The following is a 27,082-nucleotide window of genomic DNA, read 5'->3' as shown; positions in this document are numbered from 1 at the left end:
TTGGAATCTCCAAATCATTGAGAGGTTAATGCCAAGTTGTTAAATCCACGACTTAATATGTAAATGACTTCCTTGGATACATTTTATGAAATTCATTGGCAAGTTGTTGTATTTCAGAAGAGTGGCCACTGAAAAGAATCAATGTCATCAACATAATGTTTGTAAACCAAAATTTTCTCGCACAGGGATTAACTATTCCTGAAATACAATGTATTTGACAAGAATGTTGGCCCATAAATCTGCAATGCAACTGCCCATTCCTAATCTGTCGTCTTGTTTGTGAAGAGAATTATAAAAAAAAATTATTATGAGAAGTAAGAACTCTAAGTAACATAATTATTCCTTTCATACTTTGCATTAAACTTAACTGGCATTACATTAAATGCCTAGGCAGAGTCTTAAATAAGATGCATTTCATACCCTTTGTAAAGCTTTTTGGTTTCTTTATACTGCTTAGGCATTCTGTAAAATATTGGATTTCACAGTTTTCCAGTAGCAACCGTGTTGAACCAGTCGTGGAAGGAAGATCTACCGTATCTTCCTTCGCCGTCGGCGTTGTCGTGGTTACCGTGAGACACCGTTATACCAAGAGGAAAGGCGCGTCGATCTTAGAGCAAGAGATATGATGACCTTAAGCCGTTGACAACACACAACAGTCATGGTAGCACCTGATTCCAGAATAGCTGCAGTAGTTAAGATCTACGAACTATCCCCTGTTGACCAGGTCCCCAAAACTTAACTCGTAACGAGATCCCTTCAAAGCAAATTGTCATAACGATCATCTATAAAGGCTTCGTACAACGAGAATAAATGTTACGGTTTATGGAATAATAACAGATACGACCAAACTGTCTTGTCTCTTCTGCTTTATTTAACATAACTTCGTTCACAGTTTCATTTCGCATTCACCACTCATTCACCGAAACCCTGTGATGAACAGTTTTGGTTGCTTAACACCAACAGTCAATGATAATGATACAGCTTTTCTCCTTTTTATAAATTGAAGCCCGCTCTCCATGATACAATAAAAAAAAACCGGTCTCAATACTGCGTCCCTCGTGAGATGCGAATAGACTTATCCCGGAATTGACCGCCCTGTAGGTGTACTCAATTTAATGACCACATTTCAGTGTCCGCTATTTTGCGTAACTGAATGTCCATTTGTTAGTCTGATTATGCACTGTAGCTATTTAAAATTCGCCCCTATATTTTTCACAACGCACAATTAGCACTTCGTTACTTGTGTTTTTTTTTTTTTTTTCTAAGAGTAAACGGAAAAAAAGACGCCGTATTATCGGCTTAGTCGACATAAAGCAAAACACCTTAATATGCCCAATTTCACCTCTTCTTATAGAATCGGCTACCTTACTCATTAATTTATTACATATTATTTCCAATAATGCTAAACAGGTATCGCCGTTATATTTTAAATGTATTCGAAAGCATGTTACTAATATTATGACCGACCAAATCGTAACAAATCGCGTGGCGTGCGTTTTTAACGATAACTTTACGCTATTCAAGTTCAGTTACAGCTGTCTTGACTCGTAATGTTACACGGCCCCCCAGACAGTGATGTCTTGAAGAGGGTTCCAGACAGAACAGGCTTATTTTTTTTTATGTACTGTGACAGGAGAGGGTATTTGTTTCGGCGAATACACTCACTCTCAGATTCACTCAACAAGTCAGTACATACATTCTACAATATTTAAGTTGAGTTAATGGGCCTAGACAAAATGCCCTTAACTAAATTCCACATTTGTTTATAGGTTGTCTTAGAAACACTTCACACTAATCACTTCATATTCACACCACATTTTTTTTCTTGGATGAAGCCCTCAGTTCTTCAACCGACTGTGCAAGGCAGGGATCACAGCCGGGTTCAACGATTGGCATCCTAGGCCAAAACCCTTATCAGGCCACTTGTTTAACCAGAGAGGATTTGGTCCTTTTCTTTTCCTCTTAATTCCACTTTTAAATCGTCCATCCTCGCTGTTTGGTGAGAGGATAAATCGTATTTCTATTTCAGCGTCGTCATTGTTGCTGATACCAAGAAGGTATCTCATGGAAATCGTCGGTACATTCTTTAATTTTCTTTGTAAGTTAGTATAAGTACGTATTTATCCACTGGTGCTTTTATTTAGTCCACTGAGTGTAGTCTTGGTATCATTCAGTGTTTCTTGAATCTATATTTTGCTCATTATTGATAATACTTCTTCAGGTCTATGTGAGGGAACAAGCCTTTAATTACATCAGTATCACAATCTGCCAGGAGGTAGCTCCCTTCATGAGCTATTTTCATTATTTTGTATGGACCTGTCTATAAATATTGCCATTTCTTATTCAGTCTTTTCCTGATTGATATTTTTGGGTGATTTCTCAATAAAATTTCTTCCCCTACATCATATGTGACTACTTTCTTCACATTTTTATCAAAACGGGTTTTTCTCAATTGTGCTTGATGCTTCAGGTTTTCGTAGACCTTCTTCACCATATCTTCTTTCTTGGTAATCTTTTGTTCTATCCAGGTAATTTCTTCATCCATTCTGGCACAATACTTTCACCAAATACTATTTCGTTAGGTGAATAACCTGTCGATAAGTGTGGTAAGTCATTATACACTTTCTCAAATTCATAAATCCAATCGATCCATTTATAATGTTGTTTGGGTATGTACGTCTGTAAAAATCGGTTCAACTCTTGGAAGATTCTTTCAACCGGATTTCCACAAGGGTAAAATCTTGAGATATAAATGTGCTGGATTTCTTGTTCTTTCATAGTGTGTCTCCATACTTTGCTTGTATAATAAGCAGCGTTGTCTGTCAAGATCATTATAGGTTTGCCAAGCTCAGTTATATAGTTATTGATAAATTTGCGTAACATGGGTCGAACGTGGAGATTTTTCAAAGGATATAATTTCACATATTTTGAAAAGAGATCATAGAAAGCCAATACATATTTGAACCGTCCACGTGTCATGGGACATGGTCCACAGACGTCACATGACACCAACATTAAAGGTTGTTGTGGGATGATAGGATGTAATTCTATCTTCCAACAATAGTTTATGGGTTTCACCTTCTGACATATTTTGCACTTCTTAAGAATATTTGTAGCTATACGTCCCAAATTTGGATGATAGCAGTATTGTGCTATCTTGGCTGTACATTTAGCGGCACCAAAATGACCCCAATTCAAGTGAGTGTACCATACTAGTGATTCTAAATATTTATTTGGAACACAAACTTTCCAAACATCTTCTTCATCCTTCCTCCGATACAATATTCCGGATTTTAATTGATACTGTTCTTGAGAGTGACTTAGTGTTTTGCTTTCGACAGCATGCCTAATGGCTTTCCACAACTTATCATCTTCTTGCAGTTGTGGAAGACTTCGAGATAGCTGTGAAATCTGCCTCTCACAATATTGCCTTGATAAATTCATGACTTTAAAGTCAATAGTCCGTTCTTCACACTCGTCAGCATTCTTTCTTTTCGGTAATCTTGAAAGAGCATCGGCTATGATGTTGTCTTTCCCTCTGATGTATTTGAGCGTAATATCATATTCTTGCAGTAGCAAGGCCCACCGGGTTAAACGTGAATGGAACATCCTTCCTGTTAAAATAAAAGGTAAAGCTTTGTGGTCACAGAATACAATGATCTTCTTTCCATATACAAAATAGCGAAACTTTCTAAGGGACCAGACCACGGCCAGTACTTCCAATTCAGTAGTACAATATGCACGTTCACAGCTAGAGAGTGTTCTGCTGGCAAACCCAATTATCTTGATGGTACTGATATCTTCTGGATTGTCCATCTGGAAAAGAGTGGCACCCAATCCTGTTTCAGAAGCATCCGCAGCAATATAAAAATCTTGATCAAGTCTCGGATGATGTAACAGTGGAGCATTAGTCAAAGCATTGCGGATGTTATCAAAAGCTTGCGTGCATTCGGAATTCCACTCCCACATGACATTTTTTCTTAACAGCCGTAACAAACAGTCTTGGCTTCCTAACTGATTGGGTAAAAATCATCGAAAAAATGAAACTAAGCCGATAAATGACTTTAATTCCGTTCTATTCTTTGGATAAGCACATCTGTTAATCGCATCCATCTTTTTAGGATTTGGTTTTATCCCTTCAGTAGTGATTATATGTCCAAGAAATTTCAATTGGTTATGAGCAAACTTGGATTTGCTCAAATTTGCAGTAACTCCATATTCCAAAAATTTCGCAAAAACTCTTCTTAATAAGTCCAAATGTTCCTCCCAAGTTTCAGAAGCAATTAGCAAATCATCCACATATAAAGTAACTTCATTCAAAAGGTCTCTGCCCAGTACGGTATCTAATGCCGATATGAAAACACCACCGCTTATTTTCAACCCAAATGGCATGACAGTTAACTGGTAACTTCGGCCCAGAAAAACGAATGCAGTACATTTTCTAGATATGTTCTAGTTTGCCAATATGAACTACGCATATCCAAAGAAGTTAAGAAGCGGGCACCATAAAACTTTTGTACTAACTCTTCTAGGTTCTCCGGTCGCGTTTGTACAGGTATAATGATCTTATTGATCTCTCTGGCATCCAACACCAATCTGGTGTCGCCATTGGGTTTAATTACCACCACAAGAGGGTTACAATATTCAGAATCTGAGGGCTCAATAATACCCCATTCTAACATTTTATCGATTTCCTTTCTGACTACTTCTTTCTTTGTCCATGGGATAGAATAGGAAGTACGACAAAAGGGTTTATGTGCGTACGTCTTTATATGGTATTCAAAGTCTTTTATTATACCCGGACGTTTACTAAAAATTGACTGATATGCTTCCAACAAGTAGTACAGTTCATCCCTTTGGATAACAGATAAATATTCTGATTCTAACACCTTTTCCTGCAATGACATTTTATCCATCATTTCTTCAGAACATTCAATAAGGCATATATCATACACATTTTCATCATCAATACTGACATATTTTACCATTAGATTGATACACAATTGATTTGGAATTACTCGGCCCTTTCTCAGGGTGGTTGTCAAAACATTACCATTGGAATTAAATATACATTCACCTTTCTCTAAATTAATGATTGCACTGGTCTCACATAAAAAATCCAAACCCCAGATACATGGTACTGTCATTTTAGGAACAACCAGGAATGTACTTTCTATTTGAGCCCCCTGTATTGTAACCTCAACACGTACCTGTTTCACAACTTTTTGCATTTTTGCGCTGAACGCGCCAGACACGGTACATCCTGTGATAGGAAAAGTGGGCATTTTTACCCCTCGGCTTATCTGTTTTAAACAGTCCAACGTCATGACACTAATACACTCCTGGAAATGGAAAAAAGAACACATTGACACCGGTGTGTCAGACCCACCATACTTGCTCCGGACACTGCGAGAGGGCTGTACAAGCAATGATCACACGCACGGCACAGCGGACACACCAGGAACCGCGGTGTTGGCCGTCGAATGGTGCAGCATTTGTGCACCGCCGCCGTCAGTGTCAGCCAGTTTGCCATGGCATACGGAGCTCCATCGCAGTCTTTAACACTGGTAGCATGCCGCGACAGCGTGGACGTGAACCGTATGTGCAGTTGACGGACTTTGAGCGAGGGCGTATAGTGGGCATGCGGGAGGCCGGGTGGACGTACCGCCGAATTGCTCAACACGTGGGGCGTGAGGTCTCCACAGTACATCGCTGTTGTCGCCAGTGGTCGGCGGAAGGTGCACGTGCCCGTCGACCTGGGACCGGACCGCAGCGACGCACGGATGCACGCCAAGACTGTAGGATCCTATGCAGTGCCGTAGGGGACCGCACCGCCACTTCCCAGCAAATTAGGGACACTGTTGCTCCTGGGGTATCGGCGAGGACCATTCGCAACCGTCTCCATGAAGCTGGGCTACGGTCCCGCACACCGTTAGGCCGTCTTCCGCTCACGCCCCAACATCGTGTAGCCCGCCTCCAGTGGTGTCGCGACAGACGTGAATGGAGGGACGAATGGAGACGTGTCGTCTTCAGCGATGAGAGTCGCTTCTGCCTTGGTGCCAATGATGGTTGTATGCGTGTTTGGCGCCGTGCATGTGAGCGCCACAATCAGGACTGCATACGACCGAGGCACACAGGGCCAACACCCGGCATCATGGTGTGGGGAGCGATCTCCTACACTGGCCGTACACCACTGGTGATCGTCGAGGGGACACTGAATAGTGCACGGTACATCCAAACCGTCATCGAACCCATCGTTCTACCATTCCTAGACCGGCAAGGGAACTTGCTGTTCCAACAGGACAATGCACGTCCGCATGTATCCCGTGCCACCCAACGTGCTCTAGAAGGTGTAAGTCAAGTACCCTGGCCAGCAAGATCTCCGGATCTGTCCCCCATTGAGCATGTTTGGGACTGGATGAAGCGTCGTCTCACGCGGTCTGCACGTCCAGCACGAACGCTGGTCCAACTGAGGCGCCAGGTGGAAATGGCATGGCAAGCCGTTCCACAGGACTACATCCAGCATCTCTACGATCGTCTCCATGGGAGAATAGCAGCCTGCATTGCTGCGAAAGGTGGATATACACTGTACTAGTGCCGACATTGTGCATGCTCTGTTGCCTGTGTCTATGTGCCTGTGGTTCTGTCAGTGTGATCATGTGATGTATCTGACCCCAGGAATGTGTCAATAAAGTTTCCCCTTCCTGGGACAATGAATTCACGGTGTTCTTATTTCAATTTCCAGGAGTGTAGTTGCTCCAGTATCAATTAATATTTCAACATCAACATTATTTATACTTGTTGGAATTATTGCCTGTAAAATTTGTCCGCATTTATTAGAAACTTCAGGTTTTTCTTCAATTAACTCATTCCTTATATCCTGATCATTATTGTACCTTAATACTCTCACTTCAAATTGATGCCTGCCTTCCTTCTCCTTTCCAGTCATCCTAGGAAGGCATTTGGTGATTGGTATTAGTTTAATCTATCTCGTTGAGTCATCGGTGGGGGTTCATGAACTTCCACAATACGTACAGTATGATCCGAGTTATGGTATTCACCCCGTCGCACATTGGAGGCTCCTTCGCCCATTGGTATAACTTCTTGTGCTGGATGAGGACTCGAGGCATTTGTTCCATCCTGCCGATGAACATTATGCTTCGAATTATCTTCCCAAGGTCGAATGCAATTGGGTTCATCATTTGGGTACCTGTTACTCTTATTAATATCACTACTATGCACATTCGTGTCACCATATCGAGGTTTACCTCTAGCACAGTAAGTATCTCTTCTATATTTATTATAATCATTGTTTTTATTGCAACCATAGGATGAAGATTGTCCACGCTCCTGTGATGCGGGTTTGACCTGGTTTTCGGTATTATTATTATCATACGTTAAATTATTATTATAATTATTCGTGTTACTATGAGTGTGAGTCGACATTTGATTACTACTCATTTGTCTTGCGTCTTCCATAATCATATCTATAGAGTCAATCACCGACAAGAACTGTTCTACATCGTGGTCAGGAACATTTATTAACTTTTCACGTATATTTATGGGCAACCTTCCCTTCAAAATTCTGATCACTTCCTTGTGAGAAATTGGATCACTCCAATAACGTGTCTTATTTATGTACTTTTCAAAACATTGCCTTAAAGTACTCCTTTTACTGTTAAAATACTCAGGTTGGTAAACCTCTTTTCTTAATTTCTCTTGTTTACTCGACGACCAGTATTTAGCCAAAAAAAGTTGTTCAAACTCGGCGCAGGTATGGCAACTTTCACTTACTTCGGCGGCCCATAATACGGCTTCTCCGGTAATTTTGGATACTATAAATTGAAGTCGGTCGTGTTCTGACCAGCTACGCGGAAATATTCTTTTGAAATTATTGATAAAGATTTTCGGATGCAGGTTGTTCTTTTCAATGGAGAATGTTGGGAATTGTCTACTTTTAAAAATGCTGTTCTCCACCTTTAAAGAAGACAAATATCCTCGCTGACCAAAAGAATCATCGTCTTTACCAACCGAATCATCAACTTCCCAATGCAAGTTTTCACCACAATTGTACTTCGTATTATCACATGTTCGGTTGTTTTTCGACCTATTCTCCGAACATTCGTCCTCTGTCAACAAATTTTGTGATGACTTTCATTCTAACTCCGCCAATTTATGATTGGTTTCCTTTTGCCATTTAGGTAACTCATCAACTATTTTCTCTTTTATTTTCTGAATTTCGGTAGTGAAGAGCTTAATTAATTCATCATTTCTACTTAGGTGCTCATTGATATTTTCATTTGGATGGGATCCAATAGTAGTCTTAACCTTGTCTACAATTTCATTTCCTTTTATTTCTATCCATTCAGTTAGATCTTCATCAAGTCTTTTAGTTTGATCTACTAAATACTTGTCAATCCCCTTACGAGCATCAGATTCAAACTCGACTATTTGTTTCGAAAGCTCTTCTATCTGTGCGCTAGCATTGAAACAGCTGCTTTCACACTTAACCATCCTATTGGACAGGCCATCATAACTCTTCGAAACTACCTCATATTTCTTTTCTACATCATGAAGTTTTCCCATTAAATTATTATATTGCCTTTCTAAGGTGTTAGAAAACTCTACATCTAGTTCTCCAAATTTCGCATTTAATTGAGTCTCCCAGTCCGCCTTTAATTCTTTCTTAGTATTTTCCAGTATATAATCAAAGGTGTTCAGTTTGCTTTCCAAAGAATCCATTTTAACTTCTAATGAACCAAATTTGGCCTCAAATTTTTCATTTAACTTTTGATTGTCCTCTTTTAATTGCTTATTATCTTTTTCTAGTGAACCAAGTCTTCCATTCATTACACCCATTTGAGTATTTATTGATACCAGCATATCAAACATTTTTTGATTAATATTTCCATTTTGAGGATCAACTTGCTGATCTACTTCCGAAACCTCAAGATCTTTATGTTCTCCCACGCTGCTTACCTTACTTATCATAGTATTTGAATCTCCTAATGGCTCTAAATCAATAACTGTATTATTATCTGTACATGTCTCCTGTCCCACATTGAGCTCATGGGATGCATCATCCCTATCCTCTTCACTTTCCTTTCTCTCTCCACTCATTACTCTACTCAACTGCACATTATCATGTATTCTTTTCATTCGTTTTGACATGATTATTCACTACCAAGACATACACTTATTTTCACTATGTATTTATATATATTTATCTACCGAAATCACAAGTCTCAACTACCTTTTTTTTTTTTTTTTTTTTTTTTTTTTTTTTTTTTTTTTTTTTTTTTTTTTTTTTTTAATACAGTTATTTTAATCATGCCCGGTAGTATCGCTCACTTTTAGCGATTATTGAAGAATACCTCTTTCATTGGACTGACTCACTGGCTGCTACAATATTTTCCAACTCTAGGGTTCGTGAATCCGGATGACACTCGACTCGATGCAGCAATCCTCCTCAATCGAGCCCCACGTTGGGCGCCACTTCTACCGTATCTTCCTTCGCCGTCGGCGTTGTCGTGGTTACCGTGAGACACCGTTATACCAAGAGGAAAGGCGCGTCGATCTTAGAGCATGAGATATGATGACCTTAAGCCGTTGACAACACACAACAGTCACGGTAGCACCTGATTCCAGAATAGCTGCAGTAGTTAAGATCTACGAACTATCCCCTGTTGACCAGGTCCCCAAAACTTAACTCGTAACGAGATCCCTTCAAAGCAAATTGTCATAACGATCGTCTATAAAGGCTTCGTACAACGAGAATAAATGTTACGGTTTATGGAATAATAACAGATACGACCAAACTGTCTTGTCTCTTCTGCTTTATTTAACATAACTTCGTTCACAGTTTCATTTCGCATTCACCACTCATTCACCGAAACCCTTTGATGAACAGTTTTGGTTGCTTAACACCAACAGTCAATGATAATGATACAGCTTTTCTCCTTTTTATAAATTGAAGCCCGCTCTCCATGATATAATAAAAAAAAACCGGTCTCAATACCGCGTCCCTCGTGAGATGCGAATAGACTTATCCCGGAATTGACTGCCCTGTAGGTGTACTCAATTTAATGACCACATTTCACTGTCCGCTATTTCGCGTAACTGAATGTCCATTTGTTAGTCTGATTATACACTGTAGCTATTTAAAATTCGCCCCTATATTTTTCACAACGCACAATTAGCACTTCGTTACTTGTTTTCTTTTTTTTTTTTTTTTTTTTTTCTAAGAGTAAACGGAAAAAAAAGACGCCGTATCATCGGCTTAGTCGACATAAAGCAAAACGCCTTAATATGCCCAATTTCATCTCTTCTTATAGGATCGGCTACCTTACTCATTAATTTATTACATATTATTTCCAATAACGCTAAACAGGTATCGCCGTTATATTTTAATTGTATTCGAAAGCATGTTACTACTATTATGACCGACCAAATCGTAACAAATCGCGCGGCGTGCGTTTTTAATGATAACTTTACGCTATTCAAGTTCCGTTACAGCTGTCTTGACTCGTAATGGTACAAAGAGAGAAAGAAAGGAAGTGTAAACATGAAATTAGAAATTCTTTTCGGAAGCAACGAAGTGCTACCATTGGGTTTGGGTACATGCATGCCATTTGTTTCCATTTTCTAGCATATTATACTACTTAGTTTGTTTCACAGTGTGGGAAGAAGAAATGGCTTGAGTATATGTAGAACTGAAGTGCAGTGTTATGGTTTGAAATATGATCTTAATTATTTATACTTGTTGAAACTGTTCTGTTTGCATAAGTAGTTAAATTGCTGGATGTTCAGGGAAGATGTTACACTGCTGTAAAAATCATTGTCACAAGTTAGCTTCCATGATACTATTTGCAGTATATTATGACCTGGGATAGCATCTAATCTGTGACTTAATTTCCTAATTGGAACAAATTCTGGCAGAATCACTTCAGCCACCTCAATTTTCTTGACCTCCAGCTGTGGTATGGAAACATTTTCAAATAAATATATTGTTTGTGCAGCTCCGGGACCTGGAGCAATACCCCCTCCACCACAGCCAGCTGTCATCCCAACCTCTGAAGAAGTCAACAGCATACCTGGGTGAGTCATCAGACTCTTCTTTTTGAAAATTTTCATCAAATTTAGGTAAAGGATAAACATCCATGTGAAATAGTTTACAAGTTTCTTAATATTTTCTCCACAGCGCCCAGTCTGGGCCAACCAGTCTTCCATCATCTCAGATAGGACCCAAAAAGGAGCCTCCACCTCCTCCTCCACCTAGACCTTATCGTACGCATGCAAGGAGTTCATCTTTGGACCTCAACAGGCTGGGTATGATATCTATATTGATAATCATTAATTCTTTTCTACGGTCTTCTATGGAATTACCATCTCTAATGTATTTAACTTTTCATGCTGTTGGTATCATTATAAATACTATTCATTACTTGCTGAAATTTTGTGTTAATTAATAAGGCTATAAAACTATCATTGTTTGTTGAGTGAGTTTTGTAGAGCTGAGGTGATTATTCAGTTTGTTTCCAAGTTTGGAAGTAACAGATAAGGTGTAAAATAAATCTTCTTGTGGTGCACAAGGCACTACTGTTTCACAAACTATTGAAATGAGTAGTGACCCTTCATATGTTGCATTTATTTATGCTTCATGCACGTTGTGTTACAATTAGAGCTCTAGAGCTTCTAACCCATTTAATATTACACTTAACAGTTTATAGGTATTTATTGAAAATTAATTGTTGATCAGGTGGAATTTTTAGGCCCTCCTTGTTACAGCCATTTCTAAAGTATTTTTCCGACAGTCACACTGTCTTCATTCTGAACTTTCCTCTCGTCCCCCTTTTTTTTTATGAAACATCAAACAAGCTTGAACATTCTTAAGATTTCATGTATAAATTTAATATTTACAAATGTTAATACATTTTATGTATGTAGAAAATACATGGGAGCACTGTAAAAGGATATCGGATGCCAGTTCTGGAAATACATGAGAAACATTTTATCGTACTCAGTTGAAGTCGATATATAAACCTGGCATACTGTTAAAACTTCTCACAAATGTGACGATGTTTTGGTGATGTACGAATGTGCCTGCTCTTCTTCTCCTCCGCACAACCCAACACAATTACCATCACTTGTTCTCTCCCCCCCCCCCCCCCCCCCCCTCTCTCTCTCTCTCTCTCTCTCTCTCTCTCTCTCTCTCTCTCTCTCTCTCTCTCTCTCTCTCTCTCTCTGCCATTTGACCTCTGGTTCCTTTTCCTGCATTCTTTGTTATATTCTACTGTTGTTTAACAGGGACAGGAATCCTAAATAGTGTGTGTATTTATTGTAAGGGGTCAATTTGCCTCCTGTATGATCCATGAACATTTGTCTTCTCCAGAAGAAATTAAATTCTGGGTTGAATGAATGATTTTCATAATAATTGAGAATTATGAGATTGAATAGTAATAACTTAGAGCTCACTGTTGTATGCAGAATGTCCCAGTAGGAACAGTCAATATTCAGGGATATGACAGGAACAATCATTTGAAGCAAACTACTCCAGTACACGTGGACTCTTAAAATGCGTACATTAAGAGCTCTGAGCACTTGCTTTGTTGCTGTGTAACATGTCTTCTACTGAAAAAGTGCTCATTCCTCTTAAGATATGTATTTTAGAGCCCGTGTTTACTAGACTTTTTGCTTCAAATGATCGTTCCTGCCATATCCCTGGATATTGAACATTCCTCCTTGGATGCCCTGTATAATTGTCCAATAAATAAATTTAGTTGAGTGTAGATCTGGTTAAAGAAATATTTAGATCTAATGAAGTATTTACCTTTGTTTCAGGTAAATCTGGTGGCCTGTTAGGTATTCCTCCAGTTGTACCTCCTCGTGTATCCCCAAGCACGGTAATTAATATTATATTGATTTCTTAAATTAATAGATTGAATTTATCAATGTCTTTAGTCATTAATCAGTCATAATTTGTTTTATTTATTTTTGAAAAAGAGAAAAAAGTGTAAGGAAAAGGATTTGGTCATAAACTGGTCTGACTTATCGCCGGCACCCTCCCTGTGAGACCCACATTCTCAACTTATAGTCCACACACTACATTCGCAGTGCCCCTGCCATTATACCCATTACTCGCGGCAGACAATCCACAGAGAACCATAATAGTTCAACAGATGCCATCTTCATATCTTATGTTTCATATGTTTCTATGATGCTGAGGTGTGTGACGATGGTAGCTTAGCCACCTAGCCTTAGCTATAGCTGTAGCAGGGTTTATAAGACCTGGGACAACCGGTAGATCCTGGAAAAACCTGGGATTTTCTTCATCTGGGAGAAAACCAGGAAAAACCCAGGAATTTTTTAAGATTCCGCGAATTTATTTAATTTAGTTTTCAGTTAAATTTTTGTAATTTTGCCTGGTATGAAACAATACTTTAACAAAGGATATTACTGTATCCGGCTACTGCAGAATAATAATGGCTCAACAAACCTGAACGAGAGAAGAAAAAAAAAAAAAAAAAAAGAAAAAATAAAAATAAAACTTAAGTTGCCAAGGTAAGGTGCCATATACAACAACCAAACACAGTGCTCATATAAGCGTCTGCTAACGGCAAAATGTGTCGAAGGCTTTAGGAAGACTATTCAATGCTTCATAACAACAAATTGCCTGCGATGAGTGTGACATCACAACTGCTTACATAAGATTCGTTTGAGCAGCTGTGAGCAGGCTCATGTGCATGCACAGTTGACTTACGTATGTGTAGTACCTTCTCCTTCTTCTGTCTACAGAACTGGGGCTTTTAGCTGTATAAGCAGTAGCAGCAAGGTGCTACCCGGAAAAATTTTATTGGCATGCGCAAGCTGCTAGATTCACAAGGCGCAAACTGGGGTATCTGCCCCAGGTGGCAATTTCAGGGGGGAAGGGGGTGCCAAATTCATATTCTTGAGGAAAATCGATTATTCATATTATTTTGAAACTCATCCCTGTTGGTTTTTGGACATAGTCTACGTATATTTCTGAATGAATAAGCTGGTTTTTGAATGCGTGCATAGTGTGTCTCATGTCTCAGCCAGGGGAATCCTGATCGCATCTAGAAATAAACTTTCATGCGGACAGAAGCAGATGGGGCTATACGAGCTGAGCGGAATAAAGCCAAACGAAAGAATGCCGATCACTGCCTGATTATGTGGTTGATTGAGTTTGTGAATGATCAACATTGTTATAATTACCAGCAAAATCCATAGATTCTGACTACCAGAGTGGAAATAAACAACTAACAGGAATAACAAATTACGTATTATCTTCTCGGTGTATCCAAGAAAATGAAATTTTGACAGTAAATTTTGACCAGACCATTACACTAGCAAGGGCCAGTTGTACAGTCCCCTGGTGGCAGCCACCTAAGTTTTATGCTGGGAGTAGCGCAGAAAACACGTTGTATGAACACATAATAACGCCTAACCGGAGAACAACCGTGGGATAACGAAACCAGTGATTGTGACGGGGGAGTGAAGTCAACCAGGGAATAAGTTTTGACACTGGTAGGAATAGTAACATAATTAGTGATGACAAGATGGTTTTTTAGAAGAGGAAGGAGAAGAAATGGGGTCATCACACAAATTATGGAAGAATATGACGATTCCAAAGTTATAAAAAAGTTCGTACTACTACTTTTCGATCTCTTGTTTGAGAAGCTGGAGCATATTAATGAAACGTGAAACTATTTCCAAACATAAAGCTTATTGCTTGTAGTAGGTCTAATTGGCACTTGACAAACCATAATCATTCAAAAGATTGATAAGTTTTATAGTTCTGAGGAAAAGTATACTGTCACTTAACACAGAAAAAGTGTATTTTTTCCTGGGACAAAGTGTATTTTCAACTGGGAAATCTGGGAAAAATTCATGAATTTTTTTTCTTGTTCGCGTATACACCCTGTGTAGGATGTCCCATAACTTAAGTAAGAGCTGTGTTTTTTCCCAGGGAGTGGTTGGTTATGGGCACAGCAACCCAGCATTTCCCGAGCTAAATGGCCAGTGCGACCAGACCTCTTGTACCGTAATCTCTGGCATGCTACTGGGACCATTGTTTGGCATGGCAATGGAATGTTGTGTGTTTCAGGGCATGATGCCTTGTTTTCACAGATGAACCACAAGGATGTACTGAATGCTTGTGGAAGTAAAACAGTCTCTTAGTGGTCAACCTCTGGGCACCTGACAGTGGTACAGGGCTTGACCAGATATGCGGGGCTCTGCCCGGGTTGACATTTGTGTCCCTAGCGGCATGTGGGACCTGTATGGAGTAGTGACCTCAATTCACATCTGCTCCTGAGAAGGTGGTGTACTATCAGGTAGTACCCACACCCACTCGAGAGAGAGTTCAGTCAGTCAGTCTTCCTGAAAAGTAGTTCCCAAATTATAGCTACAGGACACTAGCCTGCCATAACACTTACATTATGATTGAGAGAGCAGAGGAATCCTTTAGAAGGTATCCTCTTTCTATCTTCACAAGGCATTGGAGGGTATTGCTGGGTTCCTGAAAAACATTAAAAGACTTCGTAATGGAACACTTGCAGTTGAAACTGCCATGTTACACCAAGTACCTGAGCTTCTGGAATGCAAAGCCTTAGGTGAACCAGTTGTGGCTGAGGTGCATAACATCCTTAAATTTTGTTAAGTTGTGATTACCTGCTCCAGTATAATGGAGATCAACCCTGAGGAATTATGTGAAGAATGAAGTAACATGGACATCAAAGCAGCGCAGTATTATATGAGGTGATTCAGCAGAACATTGGAGAAGCTTGCAACATTTATTCTAACTTTCAACACTCCGGACTTACCTGAACATACTTGCAGGCTATATCCATCTTAAAGTTCAATCATTTATTCCCAACCCAGTGTGATGTTTCAAATATCCAAAATTTGGTTTTACCACTGTGGCACTTAACAGGAGGGTTACATGTGGAAATTGTGGAGCCTAAGCTCACGAATCCGGCAACTTTTGTATGCTTCCTCTGAAATGTATAAACTGCTCCAGGAATCACCCAGCATAGAGGAGGAAGTGCAGGGTTTGTAATGAGGAAAGAAAAGTTCAGAAGCTGAACAAAATGTATATGCTTTGGTGAAGTTAAAAAAGCTGTCAATGCAATGCAGCGTCTGGTGTTCGATACTTCTTTTGGATCGACCCTTAAGAAGGCAGTTGCCAAGTGTGATGCCTGCACACAAACCCAGACCATGAATTCAATATGAGTACATCCACTTGTCATTTTGCCTGTGGGGACTGTTGGGGGGAGAAGGGGGGGAGGGGAAGCTACACATGACCCTGATACCATTTAGAAGCCGTCAACAATGGACAGTGGACTTGGAACCTTGCCCGCATACCACTGCACACCATCAGAGGCCAACTAAGCCACCACTCTACCCATGCAGCCAACTCCTCCCATGAAGTAAAGAATTTTACACAAAAGTCATTAGAAATAAAAATAGTTGCTGCTAGATCTCAGATTAGTGAGCAGTGTCCCTTTGTGAAGGTGATTTTGTGGTCTAGGATATATAACCCTGATGACAGAAAATCAGGTAGATCGCGATACCTAGCTGTAGCAGTCCCAGCACACAACTTACCCTGCGCAGCACTCATAGCACTGTTAGCGATTGTAAAATTATTGGCACACTCACTGACAGCTTCGAATACAGGAATGGATCAACTGTTGACAAACGAGAAATCTGAAATGACAAATGATTTGGCATTACTGATTATGTGTCTTCGACAGTGTGGAACAAGAGAGAGAGCAAATTAAATCACATATTCAAAGAGAGGAAAGTGGACTTTGCATTAATAACAGAAACTAAGAAAAAACTAAAAGGAACAAGAGATTTGACAGACTACTGGTTGGATTACAGTGGTGTTCCCCAAAGGAAAAGAGCTAGTGCTGGAGTAGCAATTTAGTCTATGATGAATGGTGAGGAAAGATTTTTGAATACAGCTCCATAAATGAAAGAATAATGTCAGTCAGATTTCAAATTCCAGGAAGTCATATAACTCTTATCGATGTGTACAGCCCAGAGAAGGGAAAGGAGGATGATATTGACACTTTTTTTATGATATTCAGAAAAAAGTGAACAAACCTAACAAGACAGGCCATGTTATCATCAAGAGTGATTTTAATGCGAGAGTATACCGTATTCACTCGAATCTAAGCCGCACTAGAATCTAAGCTGCACCTGAAAAATGAGACTCGAAATCAAGGGAAAAAAAAATTTCCCAAATCTAAGCTGCACCTGAAATTTGAGACTCGAAATTCAAGGGGAGAGAAAAGTTTTAGGCCGCACCTCCAAATCGAAACAGAGTTGGTCCATTGTAATATGAGACACAATTTAGCTCGAATGAATGACGATACAGCTACAGTTGTTTGGTTCGAGTCGTAAACTTTACCAGGTAGCCATTGCTATGCGTCAGGCGCTCCGTCCGTATTTATATGGGTACCCTTCCTTTTTCATGTGCTTCATTTGGTTTGAATTGATTGCTTATTTTTCTTTGATCTGATAAGTGCCGTTCTCTTTGTTATAGGTGTTTATGTCACTCTAAGCTGAAAAGTCATTACTGTACTGTGTCATGCATTGTTTGTTGCATTCTGATAATGAGTGTTTACGACCTGTCGCTGCTCGCGGCATGGCTTGCTTTTGTGCGGGCTACCGCTGCTTTTTTTTTAAAAAAAAAAACAGAGAGAGAGAGAGAGAGAGAGAGAGAGAGAGAGAGAGAGAGAGAGAGAGAGAGAGAGAGAGGGGGGGGGGGGGAGGGGGGGGGGAATCGTCTCATTAGCGAAACAATAGCAAGAGACTGCTATTTGTTGTTACTTACACTGATGCTTTCTTTGATAATGATCAACAAGAACCAAATAATAGACTGCGTGTGATAGAAGATGTTCTGAACGAGAGTTTAGCGAAAATTTTTCTCTGTTTGAAAATCTGTGCAGCCTCTTTAGTACGTTACATTCTGCACAGAAATTAGTCATCTTAGATTTAAAAATCTAGTCAATTGCCATGCTTCATTTCTGACTGTATCACTATTAGGCATAAGAATAATACGAATATAAATATGACATGATATGTATATTCTTCCGTGTTTGCTGTTGTCTCACTCTAGTTTCGTAGTTTATTAGGCAGACGGGATTTAAATGAGATAGCAGCAAACACGAAAGAATACATGGCAAAATGTTTATATTCGTATTATTCTTATGGTGAAGAGAATACTGTATGTGATTCACAATTCATAAATGTCCCTATTAGCAAACCATCTCTTCTTACAGGTAGGAAAAAATTCAGAACATAGAGTTGGCCATATTGACAAACATCCCAAACAGTCTTGCCAGTCGAATTTTGGTAGTACATTGAAATGCTGCTACTTTCGAAGATGAACAATACGGAATTTGTATTTACTTCCACTTTTTTTTTTTTTTTTTAATTTATTTACTGACGCAGAGGTTTTGGCGCCAGTATTTATCTTTGTGCCTGCAAAGCATGCCTGTGTAGCGCTACATATATTCGACAGCAGAAGTTAGTTGTGGTGGCACCTACCAACATTTTTCAGAACTTCCGCTTACTTTGCACTCGATTCTAAGCCACAGGCGGTTTTTTGGATTACAAAAACCGGAAAAAAAGTGCGGCTTAGATTCGAGTAAATACGGTAGTTGGACTATTTGGAGAAAAGATTTTTAATAATAATTAATTGGAACTAGGCCAGTTTACCTCTTTTAATAATTTTTTTACCAACACATTTTACGGAAATAAATGATGGAAAGTCCATGTTGGAATATCAGCAATATTATGAAAGGATAGATTGCTACTCACTGTAAAGGTGACACATTGAGATGCAGATGGGCCTGATGAAAAGCCTGTTACATATAAGCTTTCAGCCATAGCCTTCTTCAGAAAGGGAAACACATTCAGACCTCAGCCTACAGTAACCTATTGTCTCCACATCCTCCGTAACTGTTTCTGCTTCCTCTGTCCTTTTGCCTTATCACAGTTCACCCATCCTCCTTCCTCCCCCCCCTCAACTTCATTGTGTGCTCTCTCTCTGTTCATCTTCTTTCCACTTCATGCTCACTGCCACCCCCTCCCATGACACCCCCCCCCTCCCCTGACACCCCCCCCCCTCCCCTGTCCCCCCAGCCTCCTGAAGTACCTGGCAGCCCTGTCCTGCTACCTCTAGTCCTTTCATGCTTCACAGGCAACACCAGTTCCTCTTCCTCCAACCCCCACCCCATCTGCCCTGCTATCACCAACCCCCTTTCACTACCCCACTCCAGATTGTTTCTCCCATTCGACATGTTTCTGTTGTGTCATCTTTATGGTGAGTAACATTTTACAGAAAGAAAGACATTCACAAGTTAACACAGAGTGCACGAGGATAAGGTCTGTGATTGATTACTTACTAATTACTTATAGAATGAAGAATCCTATGCAAAATATGTGTGTTTATATGTGTATGAAGAACAAAAAATCTACTGGAGTAGATCAAATAAATGCAGGACTAATTAAATATGGAGGGCTATCCCTAGGTAAAGACTTATACAATTAATAAATGAATGTTGGATGAACTGCAAGATCTCGACCCTTGGTAATCTCCCAATTCAAGAAAAGCAAATGTAATGACTGTAAAAACTATCATGGCATCAGTCTTCTAAACACACTACAAACTATTGTCAAAGATAATCAATAGCTTCATGAAGAATATCACAGAAGCTGTTATTTCTGGATAACAAAATGAGCCTAGATCATATCATTCATGCACAAACAATATGTTTGTAATTAAAAACATTGTCGATAAGCACAGAGAACTTAATATAGAAACCCATATGACCTTTATTTACCCTGAGAAGTCTTTTGGCCTTGTAAGTCTTGTTAACTTATATGTAAGATCATGTCTGCCTGTGGATATCCTTATCACCTAATAGAGGTAGCGAAAAGTCCTTACAGCAATCGATGCATTGCAGTGAACACGGGTAGGAAACAATTAGAAGAAATAATTATTAACCAAGATATAAAATAAGGGTTTGGTCTATCACCTTCCCTTTTTAATATTTACATTGAATTCATTCTTCATAAACGAAAATTTAAAGTGAACAAAGTAAGTAAGATAACAAATGAGGAATACTCAAATTCTGTTCGCGGATGATATCATTATTGTTCAAAAGAATGAATATGACCCCCAGACATCCATATACCACTTGGAGGAAATATGCAGTAAATACAACTTAAATTTTTTAGTAATAAAATAAAAATAACAGCATTCAGGGGAAAATACATCAGACCAAAAATTGTTTTGTAGAATTCAGTTTTAGGGCAAGTATCTCAAATCTCATAGTTAGGTTGTATTATAGGTTTTAATTTTGACTCTGATATTGAAAGTAAAATACATAAACCCTCGGCTGTATGTGGTACCATTAGCAGCACATTGGGACATAAAGTACAAAAACGGACCATTATGAAATTCTATAAAGTGATGGCGGCTCTTGTGTCATTCTATGGAAGCAAAAGCTGGGTTAAAAACACCAGAGATGTGGTTTCAGAGAGACAAAAGGGCTGCACAAGATGAGAATATTGGAACAGAGTGAAATATTTTAAAAATGAATGAAAAATTTCATGAAGACTGGAGACAACACCTTACGAGAATGTCCTGTTACTGAACGCCCTAGAAGATCCTAAACTAAGAGTCAGACAGGAAAAGAAGTATTGGGAGATCTTGAAAAAGATGGAAATGATTTTGTTTACGAGTTCAGACCAGGCAGCAGGAGATGGTGGTGGTGGTGGTGGTGGTGGTGGTGGTGGTGGTGGTCTGCGTGTAGGAACCAGACAGCTGGTTGGTTGGTTGATTCGGGGGAGAGGACCAAACAGCAAGGTCATTGGTCCCATTGGATTAGGAAAGGATTGGGGAGGAAGTCAGCTGTGCCCTTTTAAAGGAAACATTTGCCTGATGCGATTTAGGGAAATCACGGAAAACCTTTATCAGGAACGCCGGATGTGGAGTTAAACCGTCGTCCTCCCGAATGCGAGCCCAGTTTGCTAACAACTGCGCCACCTCGCTTGGTGAACCAGACAGCTGGGCACTCTCTAATGTTCCCCCTGACCTCTTGAATAGATCACCACCACCAAGGAAGGATGACAAGGGCAACCATTGCTAATCAGTGGTACTCATAGAAACTTCTGCGTTGCAGTGGAATTTAAATGGATACCACTCACATTTGGAAGAGCTACAAACTACAGCTCCTACACCAGGAGAGACCATTCTTCAGCTGCTTCCAAAAACCTCGTTTTAAAGCCACTGATACACCTGAGTTAAAAGGACTACCATTCATACAGGAAGGATGATTGTACTGTAGACAGGACTAAGAATGGGGTGACTGTTTACGTCAATGACAGATGCCATTCCTTTCATGCCTCTGTGGCCATACAGACAGTTGCAGTGCAAGTTCTCTTACCACTTAAGATCACAGTGTGTTGTTTGTATTTCCAGCTCACAATCTGTTGGATCTGAATGCACTGACGTAGTTCTTCCAGGCACTCCCCTACACATTCGTCGTAGTGGGGGACTTCAGTGTACAGAGTTTGCTTTGTTACCATTTGTTCCAGGCTTTGAATTATCAAGCCGCTTGTCCATTTAGAGTGTATCTGCCTTTTGAACATTACCCTGACACGCTTTACTACAGCTACAGAGTCATCTTTAGCCATTGACCTTTGTTTTTGCTCCCCGGCTATTGCAGACTTAATTCAGAGGGAAGTGGTCACAGATTACATTCCAGTGAGTACTTTCTGGTGTGGATCCACCTCTTGGTTTCGATGGTGTTTGACAGATGATAAAGATTGCCTGTTAAAAGGGCAAACTTGATGTGATAGTCAGCAGGGCGTCTTGGAACAACAGGAATGTGTCCAGGAGATGGTGGACCATGCCATCAGTGTGATCCAATGAGTTGCTGCAAATTCCATTCCCCAGTCTAGTAACTATCTCAGATGATGGACTGTCCCTTAGTGGAATGAAGACTGTTGCTCGCTAGTCAAAGCTGGGCGCACCGCATTGCAGAATTCAAACATCGTCCAACTACATAAATCTCCATCCCTTCAAGTCTGCGAGAGCACTAGTGAGGCGAATGATAGAACAACAGAAGAGGAAAGTGTGGATGGAATTCACAACTTCCATTAATCAATTCACTTCCACTTTTCCTCCAGCAAGATGATCCACAACCCTGCCACTTTCGGCTCAGCATATTTTGGTACCATATGTTTTACATATTGGCATCAGGGCCACCTTCAGTTTGATTGTAGATTTGCTCACCTTCCTGACCAATACTGACATCAGTGTTTCACAGCTTTCAAAATTTTGTTGACCATTGGGTCTCATCCATGAAGTGCTGAGAAGGGGAGGTGGGCTTTAATACTATTATACACTACTGGCCATTAAAGTTGCTACACCAAGACGAAATGCAGATGATAAATGGGTATTCATTGGACAAATATATTATACTAGAACTGACGTGATTACATTTTCATGCAATTTGGGTGCATTGATCCTGAGAAATCAGTACCAAGAGCGACCACCTCTGGGCGTAATAATGGCCTTGATATGCCTGGGCATTGAGTCAAACAGAGCTTGGATAGTGTGTACAGGTACAGCTGCCCATGCAGCTTAAACACGATACCACAGTTCATCAAGAATAGTGACTGGCATATTGTGATGAGCCAGTTGTTCGGCCACCATTGACCAGACGTTTTCAATTGGTGAGAGATCTGGAGAATATGCTGGCCAGGGCAGCAGTTGAACATTTTCTGTATCCAGAAAGGCCCGTACAGGACCTGCAACATGCGGTCATGCATTATCCTGCTGAAATGTAGGGTTTCGCAGGGATTAAATGAAGGGTAGAGCCACGGGTCGTAACATCTGAAATGTAACGTCCACTGTTCAAAATGCTGTCAACGCGAACAAGAGGCGACTGATATGTGTAACCAGTGGCACCCCATACCATCACTCCGGGTGATACGCCAGTATGGCGATGACGAATACACGCTTCCAATGTGCGTTCACTGCGATGTCGCCAAACATGGATGCGACCATCATGATGCTGTAAACAGAACCTGGATTCATCTGAAAAAATGACGTTTTGCCATTCATGCACCCAGGTTTGTTGTTGAGTACACCATCGCAGGCACTTCTGTCTGTGATGCAGCGTCAAGGGTAACCGCAGCCATGGTCTCCGAGCTGATAGTCCATGCTGCTGAAAACGTCATTGAACTGTTCGTGCAGATGGTTGTCGTTTTGCAAATGTCCCCATCTGTTGTCTCAAGGATCGAGACGTGTCTGCACGATCTGTTACAGCCATGCAGATAAGATGCCTGTCATCTTGGCTGCTACTGATACGAGGCTGTTGTGATCCAGCACGGCATTCCATATTACTCTCCTGAACCCACCGATTCCATATTCTGCTAACAGTCATTGGATCTTGACCAACGTGAGCAGCAATGTCGTGATATGATAAACCGCAATCCAACCTTTATCAAAGTCGGAAACGTGATGGTATGCATTTCTTCTCCTTACACGAGGCATCACAACAATGTTTCACCAGGCAACGCCGGTCAACTGCTGTTTGTGTATGAGAAATTGTTTGGAAACTTCCCTCATGTCAGCACGTTGTAGGTGTTGCCACCGGCGCCAACCTTGTGTGAATGCTCTGAAAAGCTAATAATTTGCATATCACAGCATCTTCTTCCTTTCAGTTAAATTTCGTGTCTGTAGCACTTCATCTTCGTGGTGTAGCAATTTTAATGGCCAGTAGTGTAAACAGCAGGGAGGCTTCACACCTCCCACCCATGAGAATGGCTCGCTGATTCTTCATAAGAGTGCTGCTGATCGTGCTGTTCAGTGCCCCACATCCAAAATAATAATAGCAACCTGAACTGGTGCCAGATGAATTATACAGTGCCTCAATTAGAAAGTGTCATCATTCTTCTTATGTGACTGTATCTTGACTCAGGCCTCACATAAATAGATAATTGTCATCCTGTAAGATGCTATGTGTGGTGCAGAGTGCATCAGCCAATAAGAATACAAGTGATCAGCAATAATTTTAGTGTTGGCTTTAGCTGTCAGAGGACATTTTCCAACCTTCATAGTTTTCCAGGGGACCCAAGTGAAGGTGACTCATAGCTTATTTCTGCCACCACCTCACTGTGTATTTACTGTGGTGCATGTGTTGAGTAGGGGATCTTCTGATAGGTTGTATAATCAGGCAAAATTATTAACAGGATGTAAATGTTAATTTGAGTCATATGATGGGGGAATTCATTTCATTTGTTCCATGATCCAGCAGTGGTAACCCTGTATTAATCGTTGTTACTGACACTCCCATTTCGTGAACCGTGCCATGAATACAGGATATCCGCTTCAGACTCATATTTCTAGCAATCTGTTGTGAATTGTGCACGCTGAAGTATCTTTAACTTTCCCAGTTATATGCACTGCTATATACTACAGAATCTCATATTACCACACTTTCCCCACAAACCATAACCTGATGACAACCTTATGGCAATTTTTATCGTTTTTGGGTTCATTCTCCCATAACAACCTCACCTTTGTCAAAGTCACTTAAATCAGGGGATTCCCCATTCTCTGCTTGTAACCAAATAAATTACTTCTCTGTATCTGTGGCTCCTGTAGTATAATTTTCATATCCTATTCAGTGAGGTGCCCAAGCTCAAGATATGGTGGCACTGTACTGATTGATCAGAGTCTGTGCATTCACTGCAGCTAAAGCTTGCATTAGCCACCTGCATGAAGCCCTCGTGAGTATTTTCATTGTGGCTGTGTGAATTGGAATGGTAATACCAGTTCTTGCTTGCCTGTGTTTGTCTTTAATGAATTTAAAGTAGACTAGTAGTGAGATGCGGTTCAGAAGTGACAGAGGAATTGCATTTTTTGGTGATGGGGAGTCACTGTATGAATTCTCAAAATTGCTCTTGAGGCTGAGTCCAACATAGATTTTGTGTATAAATTTTAATGGAGAACGCAAACATTCTACTACTGCTTCTTACTCTACCAATATTATCTTAGCATGTATCGTTGTTACTCAGAGAATGTTACTAGAATTGATAAAATGTGTTAAGTATGAAATGACACTCTATACATTCATACATTGGTGTGTTAGGGAAAAACTACAAACATCAAAGGAACCTACTTCGTGGTGTAGCATGATGCGATGACTAATCATTTAATTTTATTCCTAAAGACCATTGAGTTTAAGGTACCATCTTTTGGTTTCAGTTTTGTACTGTTCTTACTTAAAGTTCGTAATTTGCTGGCCAGCCTGTAGGCTGGAGCTTAGATAGAAGATGCAACTTGTTGGATTGGTACACTTTGCTTATGCATTTTTGAACAATCATATAGACTAGAAGGCTTTGAGTTCATGTTAGTTAGCAACTGTGCTTTAAGTTCAGTTAATGTACTTGTGTAGGACTTAGTTACATTTTTAACTTTATGACTAAATCACAATGATTTGCAGTTTACACAATGTCCAGTCTATTCGCTTTCCTCAAAGACAGTTTAATACATTTGGATGAAAGTTGGAATGGCTTATTTTTATACATCACATACACAGTATTTAAGCTTTCAGTAAATATGGAAGAGGATTGCTTGCTGTGACATGGAATCATGTCTTGAAAGCACCAAACGAGATGGTGTAGTGGTAAGACATTAGAGTTGTGTACAGGAGGACATCAGCTCAAATCCACATCTGACCATCCAGATTTATGTTGTGATTTCCATAAATCTTTCAGAGAGATTGCTGAGGTGCTTTCTTTGTAAGGACGTGGTTGATGTACTTCCCCATCCGTCTTCAGTTTTGAGCCTATGATTACATGCTCTGTCTGTAATGACCTCTTAATCAATTGTATATTAAACCATAATCTCCCTTCTTGAAAGCATACATTAACTACATGACTAAATTTATTTAGATGATATTTTATCTCAATTTTTAAGATTTTTCTTTAATTGTTAGTGCTGTCACAACCTTGTTCTAGCACACCAAATAAAATGACAATGACAAGATGTGCAAATTTAGCAGTAACAGCTAAAAAAACCAATACTTGGAAAACAGGAGTATTGTTCAGTGCTGTTTATTCGTGTATCTATGAATTGTTAGGAGAAAATAAATTAACAGCTATAAAGATAACTTGTTTTGTGTACATTATAATATTAAATAGTATCCTGTGGTTCATTGATTAGCTAATGGCACTACAATGAAAACTGGGAAGTGGAAGAGCTTATGTCAAGTGGCTATGTAGGTAGCTTATTTACTAAAACAAATAACTCTTTGATTTGCACATTTTAAAATGATTTCATTTTGTGATTATAGACATCACCAAACAAAAAGCTGATTGGGCAACATAGTGAAGGCGATGTGCTGTCACTAGTGTCAGATCAAACTGGATTTGCGGATTTTGGCAGATTTGGGCAGGAGGAAGAGGAGACTGCAGAAATGCAGATGCCAAGAAAACATGGGGCGTTTGAAGTTTACCGGAAACCTACTGCCCGTGAGTAGTTACATACAAGGAATATATGTGTTTTTACTTTTTATTTTTCCAGGCTAGAGAATTGTTAAATGAGATTTCTGAAAGTAATGTTGTTAGGTACCACGTGTTTTTATCTTGCGGGTTATTTTTGTTAAATTTGCAAGAAAAGTTAATGAATAATGTGTAGGACAGTACAGTTGTCCGAAGAAATTTTTTCTTCTCAAATCACTGCACATATTCATTGAGTGCCTCAGAATTATATATTGTGCCTGGTTTGACATACCAAAATTATTGTAATGGGCTTAAGTGTGAGCAAATTTGTTAGTGTATTGTGACTGATTACAAGGAGAATGATCCTCCTTGGGGAGGGGAAGGCATATTCTATGTGTCATATGAAGATTGGAATGCAGTTACCTCCCTCTTGAACACTTGTTACAAACTTGTGTAGGGGCTAGAATAAAAAATGTCAGAGAGATAGTCATACAGAACAGCAGACTGTAGCAGTATCGACATGAAC

General features: G+C 39.9%; 1 protein-coding gene across 2 annotated transcripts in view; it reads left to right on the top strand.

The window, feature by feature from the left end:
- Positions 1 to 27,082, top strand: part of LOC124775098 (ralBP1-associated Eps domain-containing protein 2) — a 136,410-nt gene that overhangs the window by 70,533 nt on the left and 38,795 nt on the right. For both annotated transcript variants that reach the window (XM_047249915.1, XM_047249916.1), the window contains exons 9-12: positions 11,019 to 11,097; positions 11,201 to 11,328; positions 12,841 to 12,902; positions 26,409 to 26,586. In XM_047249915.1, coding sequence (XP_047105871.1) covers positions 11,019 to 11,097; positions 11,201 to 11,328; positions 12,841 to 12,902; positions 26,409 to 26,586 — 447 coding nt within the window. The remainder of the gene's footprint in view (positions 1 to 11,018; positions 11,098 to 11,200; positions 11,329 to 12,840; positions 12,903 to 26,408; positions 26,587 to 27,082) is intronic.

The sequence above is a fragment of the Schistocerca piceifrons genome, chromosome 2, assembly GCF_021461385.2.
Source record: "Schistocerca piceifrons isolate TAMUIC-IGC-003096 chromosome 2, iqSchPice1.1, whole genome shotgun sequence".
Classification (NCBI taxonomy): domain Eukaryota; kingdom Metazoa; phylum Arthropoda; class Insecta; order Orthoptera; family Acrididae; genus Schistocerca; species Schistocerca piceifrons.
The sequence above is the reverse complement of the archived record's forward strand: the minus strand, read 5'-3'. Positions and strand labels throughout refer to the sequence as shown.